Here is a 7,500-nt window from a genome sequence, read left to right on the forward strand (position 1 = left end):
CTTGATGTGGCAAGCTCTTCGCCGATCCAAAGAAGTATTCTTTTTATGCTTTTTGTGAAATTTTCTATATTAAATCAATGAATGTCGTTCCACACATTGAAAAACTCCAGTTATGGCTTGGGTCAATATTTTCCTCTTAAGCCCAAGCGCTATGCGTCATAAGTGTCTCTTTGGAAATATTTCTTTCTTCCGGACTTTTCCTGACTCAGTGATACAAAAGCCTCGTTTACTTGTAATTCTCGTTAAATTTATATATATGGTTTTTTTTCTTGTTCGAATATTTCGTCAGGCACGGCTTGAAATATTGGGAGAATAAAAAATATAAATCCTCACAGGTACAGCCAGCCTTGCATCGTTTTGTTGCTAGACCACCAATTATTTGCTGCTGAGATCTCCCAAGATCTACTGTTGTTCAGCTGGCCCTTGCATAAAAACTTATCAGACAAGCCTTTTATCGCTTTCCTGCTTGTAAGAGATTATTTTCGTAACCCGGTTAACATGGTTAGAAGGAAGCAAGATATGCCAATCCTATTAAAAATCAAGGTTCACGAAATATTTCTTTTGATATGGTCTTTCTGCTGCACGAAAGCAAATGGTCGGTTTTGGAAATAGTTGATTTGCAACCAATTTTTAGACACAGATGACATTGCTGCAATGTACAATAGACCTTTTTCCTTGTACATTTTGTTTTCCCAATACAAATCATGTGATAATACTCGGGAGGATTGGTCCTTTGTTTTGGTCATTAAAAAGAGCGCATGCAAGCATGAATATGCCTGCATGCACTCTTTTTAATGAGCAAAAGACAGGACCAAACCTCCTGAGTATTATCACATGATCTGTATTGGGAAAAGAAAACAAAATGTACAAGCGAGAAAGGTCTATTGCTGGTGCAGACGAACGAAAGGAGCTAATTTTCGTCCACCAACATAGTGACATTGACGTCACGTGAAAACAATGAAATATTTCAAAATAGTAGGAAACTGCGCGGAAAACGTCCTTTACTCGTGCTTTAAATGGGATATGTCACGGCAGTGCAGTTCATTTTGAAAAACCTTAAATAACAATGACCACAACAAGGTTTTCTGAGCCCGCGAGACTGAGCACCCCAGCAAACCATTGTTTTAACGAAAACCGCTGGTCAGCAACCTGGTTCTGGTCATTGCTGTCTAAGGTCTTCCGCTCATTTTGTTATTCGCCCCCAACCTCGTTCCTAGGGAACGACAATGGATGCAGAGAAGAGAGACCCTGGGAACGAGGTTGATTCTCCCCTAATCGATCTGCAACTCAACGTTATTCAGGAGCTCATTAAGAGGAGCCTCTATCGCCCATACTTGGCCTTGGACTCAACCCTTTCTCCAGTAGATTTATTTATAGAACGCTTCCCTTGGGAGATTCAGCACGCTCACTGTTGTAAAAGCCAATCAAAACAGAGCTATCTCAGCGTCAAGGGAATTATGATACTTTTCGAGGGAAAAACCTGTTCCTAAAAGTAAATTTACTCCGGAAAGGGTTGACTCAAGGAATTAGTGGAGATGGAGGCTCCGCTTGATGAGCTCCTGCCTTAACCCACAAAATTACTTTAAAAAAAAAACAACAGTTCAACTCTTAAAAAACAGTTAGGCTGAACAGCGTTCAAAAACTCCGATTAAAATCTTCTTCAGCTTTGCCCATTCCTGCCTCCTTCTGTATTTGATGTTTTATTCAAACCTTCCTATAATGTTGTAAGTACTTATTTTTACGTTTCTATTGATTTAGCTGCCTGTTCCCATGCAGTCGCTGAATATGGCCATATGGCTAAATGTCGATCGGTGACACAACCTCTTTAAAAATACCCATTAAGTGGAGCGGCACTTAACTACAGAATAGCAATGGTTGCTAAGGAGTCGTTTTAGTCAACTGCCCTACAAAACGATTGCATGGATGGTTCTATAAAGCAACTTTTTCAATGAAAATCTGACATCACTTCAATCAGCATGCGCATGCGCATCTAGTCCCAGTCCTCTGCTGTGCGTTTCAGGGAAAACATGTACAAACTCTCAGGAAACGAATAGAAGTGGCGGGTTTTTTTTTTCCGGTTGGGAACTGTCCCATCATTTTTCTTAAACTGTAGCATGGAATTTCTATTTGTCCAAAAAATGGAACCGATATTTCGAAAAGTGTAGTTAAGGAGGGCCTCATGACGTCATAACTTTTTTAGAAATACCTTTTTTTTTTTCATGATCCATGCTACAGCTTTTTGTTATACTGATCTCGTACTGTTGCGTTAAAAATTGTGAAAAATAGTTAACTCGCTGAGTTTTTAGGCATTTTCTGTTTTGGTGACGTAATTTACCAAATATGGTTGTGGGACGATCCAGACAAACTAATGTTAAAAAGGACACACTTGGTAACTGTAGAGCTAAAGGGACTCGAGAAATGATTGTTTGAAACGGTCCATAGCAACGGTTTGGTAGTTAAGAGCCACCCCCTTAAAATTTCAGAAAGATGTTAACTGACTTTGTTCCAACACAGATATACACGATAAATTAATATTTGACTTTAAAAAGATAACGAAAGGCTTGAGTGTCTGAAGTCCTTGTCATTTCACAACAAAAAACAGTACTAGTTAGCCGTTAATCCAATAACAACATGAGTGGGCAAACATCATTCTTCTTGTGGTTTAGCTGATGAGAATACACAATTTAGCAGTCAATACGCAGGTTACATTTGCATGACAGAGGCCAGCCATTAAAAGGCAATCGGTCTCTCGAAGAAAATGTCTTCATATGGTTTGTAATTGACGCACTGTCGCCCCAGGGTTCCATAAGAAGGATTTTATGGGTTAATTGCGTGCTACTGCCGGGTTGAAGTTTCAAATCATTTGAATTGTCATTTCCTCTACCAGTTTGCAGAGCTAAACGTCCGCGGCAGCGTGATTCTTGATGCCTTTGCTTGGAAAAGAAATCCCCAAAATAGTACATTCATAATGTGCCAATCAATGCCTGTACCGAGCATTTCCGATTTATTAAAATCTTGTTATGATGGCATGCATATTTCAGAGTATATTTATTTCGTTCTTGATACCGCGCGGTTGAAAGGCAGACGAAGAGAATCGTCTGTAATGATGCGGTTTTCCCTCTGACTGAATGCCATATCCTAAGGTGCCAATATGATAATGATAATATAATAATAATAATGATCATACGGAGTCAGAAAAAGGGCCTGGAGGAACAGACAGCACTGATGCATGCTCTTCTAATTAGAGGAAGATGGAATAAGTGAATCAAGAAAGGAAATGGTAATAGGTAACGCAAATTACAAGAAGTAAATACAAGAGTCCATCACCTCTTGATAAATAATAAATCATCTTTGTAACAGATCTCATTTCATTCTTGTACCAAGAGCAAGTAGGGTGTAATATTGAAACATTCATATTTAGAGAAAAATTAAAATGTCTTAAACTGGCATGAAACTTTTAAGGAATTTGATGAGTAACGGGAATTAAATGAATGCAACAACTGTTTCATTAAGCGGATGAACCCTAAAAATAAACTCTAACCCTAAAACTCTAAAAAAGAACCCTAACGTGACAGGAAAAAGATGGAAAGGACTGAATCAGATGAATCGAAGAAAATGAATGTGTCATTAAATGGACTGCACTTAATCGAACGGACCTTCATTTCCTTATCACTCAAGACATTAGACGGCTTATCGTCACTCATTTTTAAGCTTCTAAAAAATAGCAGAGCAGGGTCACAGATAAGAAAGAAGTGTGGATTAAAAACATCTCAAAGAAAATGTTGATGTAAAAATGCTTTTAACGATATTTGTGGACGGAGAAAGAATATGCGGCAACGGTACTGACGAGATAGTCCTGAATATGTATTGAATATTGTGTCGATAGTCTGTATTGGATACTTGATTAAAATGTTAGCTTCTATTTTATTTTTCTTTTATAACCTCTGCATTTTGCCAGAAAAATATTTCTCTCGGCAAATTGGACACATAAAGGATATGCGATAGTACGACTAAGATAGTCGTGAATATATATTGAATAAATTATAAAGTGTCGGGTACATATAAAGTTGGCCCCCTATTTTATTTTCCTTTCATAGCCTCAAAATTTTGCCAGAAAATTATTTCTCTCCGGAGAATTGAGCATGTCATTACAGCTTAACTATTCATTGGTCGCATTTCAGCTTTGGGAATCGGAGTCGATATTAAAAACCCCCATTGCCAGCTGCTAGGATCCTTTTTAACGAGACGACTTTTTCTCCTAAGAGCTCCTCATTCAATTACAAACAAACTTGATTGAACTTATTTTCAACTTCAGCACACCTGCCATTTTCCAAACTTAAAGCTTGACTCCAAAACGAAAGACTGTTTTAAAAAATTATTTATGGACTTATTTTATTATGTTATCAGTAGGTCATTGAGCAGGTGCCGTTTGGCCTGTAGAATATTTATTCAAAGCTCTTTTCAATATTTCCCAGCTAAGTAAACACAACCCACGCAACGATTGTCCTCAGAAATATAGCATATAAGTAGAAGTGTTAGTTGATGGAATTCGATCAAGTTATAATTAAGAACGGAGGAGAAACTTTCAAGAGGTGTTCGAAAGCAAATGGTTCTAAATTTCTGTCGCAACCGGAATCCGCTTGCTTATAGTAAAACGCTATGGATGTAGCTATGTCATCGTTACTGTCGTATGTGACACGGCATTGTTATGCACAAGTGGGTCTCACTATAGTATTATAATATTTTTGTTTAAGGACGTGACACAAGGACATAATCCTTGAAATTCGCTCCTCTCGTGTTCACCTATTAACGCCCACATTCTTAGCCAGGCATTCGTGAGCCCAGTGATTTCGCAAACGCAACGAAGTGCGTCATTTATTTCGAAACACGTCTCGGCTTTATATTACCACAAAGACCACAGAGGAAAAAAGACGAATCTACTTAGCATAACTGCAGTTTCACTTTTCCAACGCTATCATGGCGAGTGTTGAAAATCTGGTCATCGAGTCCATCACATTCAAGAATTCGCGAGCTGTAAGAATATGGCAAGCAATTACTACTGTGACTTTCATTGTCGCTGCTGTGGTTACAGCCTTGCTGATTTGGCAGGTCTTAAAAGACAACAAACAATGCACCTCCAAGCAAAACGACAATGAGAAGAATGGTGGAATACTAACGAGCGCTAGCAAGACTGATCCGCCGAAGGTTTTCATTCCGTGCGCTCGACAGCCCAGCCCCCTTCCCCTGCCAGACTCCATTCCTGGGAATCTCACGAGAGCTCTGGATAAGATTAAAGATCTAGTTGAGTCGGCTGTCAACCAAACGGCTCAGCTTCCTGCGATATCACTTAACCTGTTTTATCAAGACCGCGTCCTATTAAGCGAGCATTTTGGAAGCAAGACCTACAGGACCGAAAATATGCCCAATGAGAAAACAGTGTACAGGATTGGCAGCATCACCAAGCTTTTCGTGGTTTTGATGGTGTACAAATTTTACGAAGACGGATTGATTGACTCGCTTGATGACCCTTTAAGTAAATATTACCCAGATTTTCACATTCAAAATCCTTTCACGGCGAGGAATATCACCATAAGGCAGATTGCTAGTCAGATGTCTGGTCTTCCTCGAGAGGCACCTTGTTTCTACACCTGCGCCAACGCCACGACCCAAAATCAACTCGAAGCATTGAAAAATCGCAGTCTCGTATTGCCGCCTGGAACAATGCCATCTTACAGCAACGTTGGTTACACTTTACTTGCGAGATTGCTTTCTGAGAAACTTTTAAACAATCAAACCTTTGAGGAATGGGTAACCCAGCACATTTTGCAGCCCTTGAATATGACGAAGAGTGGCTTCAATATCACCCAAGACCTACTTGAAAACCTAGCTTATCCGCATCATCCTAATGGAACGCGGATGTCATTTATGGATATCTACTGGTTAGCCCCGACTGGCCAGATGTACTCCACTTCGGAGGATATGGTTAAGCTTGGGATGATGTTTATCCAACCGTCCAAACAAACCCTCTTTCTACCAGGGTCCCTTTGGGAGATGATGTACCCTATGAGTATTGCCCCCGATGGAGTAACTCTCTGGGGAAGTCCCTGGGAAATGGAATTTCAGGAGAATTACCTGGTCCGGAGTAAAGGAGGGGCGATAGATTCGTACGTGACTTCGTTCGCAGTTGTTCCAGAGCTTCAAGTTGGTATGAGCTTGATGATAAGTTCAAAGGATTTTTTACTAAGGAGACCTCGTAATTGGGATATCTTTAATATACTTCTCCCGGCACTGAATGAAACTCTTATCGAGTTGGAAGACTTATCACAATTTCCAATCGACTCGGAGCCTTACATTGGGAACTACACGTTGACAAGAACCGACCCCCTGGCGAGAACACAACAGACAACGTTTGCTCAAGTTGTGGGAAAGAAGAACTTTCTCGAGGTGTCATATTATTTTGATACCAAATTAAAGCAGTTTGAGGCTCATTACATTGGAAAAAGACTGATATTCCAAGCACGCTTTACGAAACCTTCATTTTCGTGTCGACGAAAAAGACTGGGGCAGTTCGAAGATCTTCATTTTCTCCCATTTAATGAAGACGACCTGTCGCCGGGATTCGAGCTTCCAGGGTCTCTACTTACTGCAAGTCGAGTTCAACCGTAAATAAAGCAAAACATAGAATGAGACATAGAGTGGTAAAGTGTGACGTCACAAATATTTGAAATTATGAAATTATGGGATTCATTAAGATCTTCAGAAAGTGCATGATGAAGAATGGCCATTTGCGAAAAATCAGCATCTTATTGCAGTTTGGGGGTAAGATATTAGCCCTTCCATGCTCCAGTAACTCCATACAAAGATAAAATTATAAGGATTTGTATGCAGTCATATTGCATATTGCAACATTATACTGATTTTTGGCAAGAGGCCATTCTTCATCATGTACTTTCAGAATATCACAGTAAATCCCATAATTTCATAAATTTAGTTTTTGTGACGTCATCACTTTACCACTCTATATTCACTCGCAGGAATATCATTGTAATATAGAGAATTTAAAATTTAAAAGAGGCAATGTTTTGCAGTGGATAAGCAAGTCAGGAGGGTTGTCCAATAGGCCATGTCTGAATTCATGTCTGCCTCCTCTTCAAAGCGAGTCTAAGTGCGAAGCTTTTCTTAAGAAAATTAGTTTTCATTCTTATGTAAAGTAGGACTTATTTCCATAACAAAAATTTCGCACGTAGACTCGCTTTGAAGAGGAGGCAGACATGATCTCGGAAATTCTCTTTTATTATAGAAAAGCCTTCGACTTTATGGATCATAGAGTACTTGTAGAGAAATTGGGCAGGTTAAATCTGCCCACAAGAATTATCAAGTGGATCATAGATTTTCTTTCTAATCGTTCCCAAAGGATCAAACTATCTGAAGGCTGTTACTCCCAGTGGGGTTCAGTGCCCTCTGGGGTCCCTCAGGGAACAAAACTAGGCCCACGGCTAT

The 7,500-nt window shown here is 39.6% G+C and overlaps 1 protein-coding gene across 1 annotated transcript in view; it reads left to right on the forward strand.

Annotated features, from left to right (window-relative positions):
* The first annotated feature begins 4,495 nt into the window (after window positions 1–4,495).
* Window positions 4,496–7,500, forward strand: part of LOC138056360 (putative beta-lactamase-like 1) — a 3,384-nt gene continuing 379 nt past the window's right edge. Inside the window, exons 1-2 of the mRNA XM_068902143.1 lie at window positions 4,496–7,120; window positions 7,266–7,500. The exon at window positions 7,266–7,500 is cut by the window's right edge and continues 379 nt beyond it. Coding sequence (XP_068758244.1) covers window positions 4,978–6,666 — 1,689 coding nt within the window. The 5' untranslated portion in view covers window positions 4,496–4,977 and the 3' untranslated portion in view covers window positions 6,667–7,120; window positions 7,266–7,500. The remainder of the gene's footprint in view (window positions 7,121–7,265) is intronic.

This window comes from Montipora capricornis, chromosome 7 (genome assembly GCF_036669925.1).
Source record: "Montipora capricornis isolate CH-2021 chromosome 7, ASM3666992v2, whole genome shotgun sequence".
In the NCBI taxonomy this organism is placed as follows: Eukaryota; Metazoa; Cnidaria; class Anthozoa; order Scleractinia; family Acroporidae; genus Montipora; species Montipora capricornis.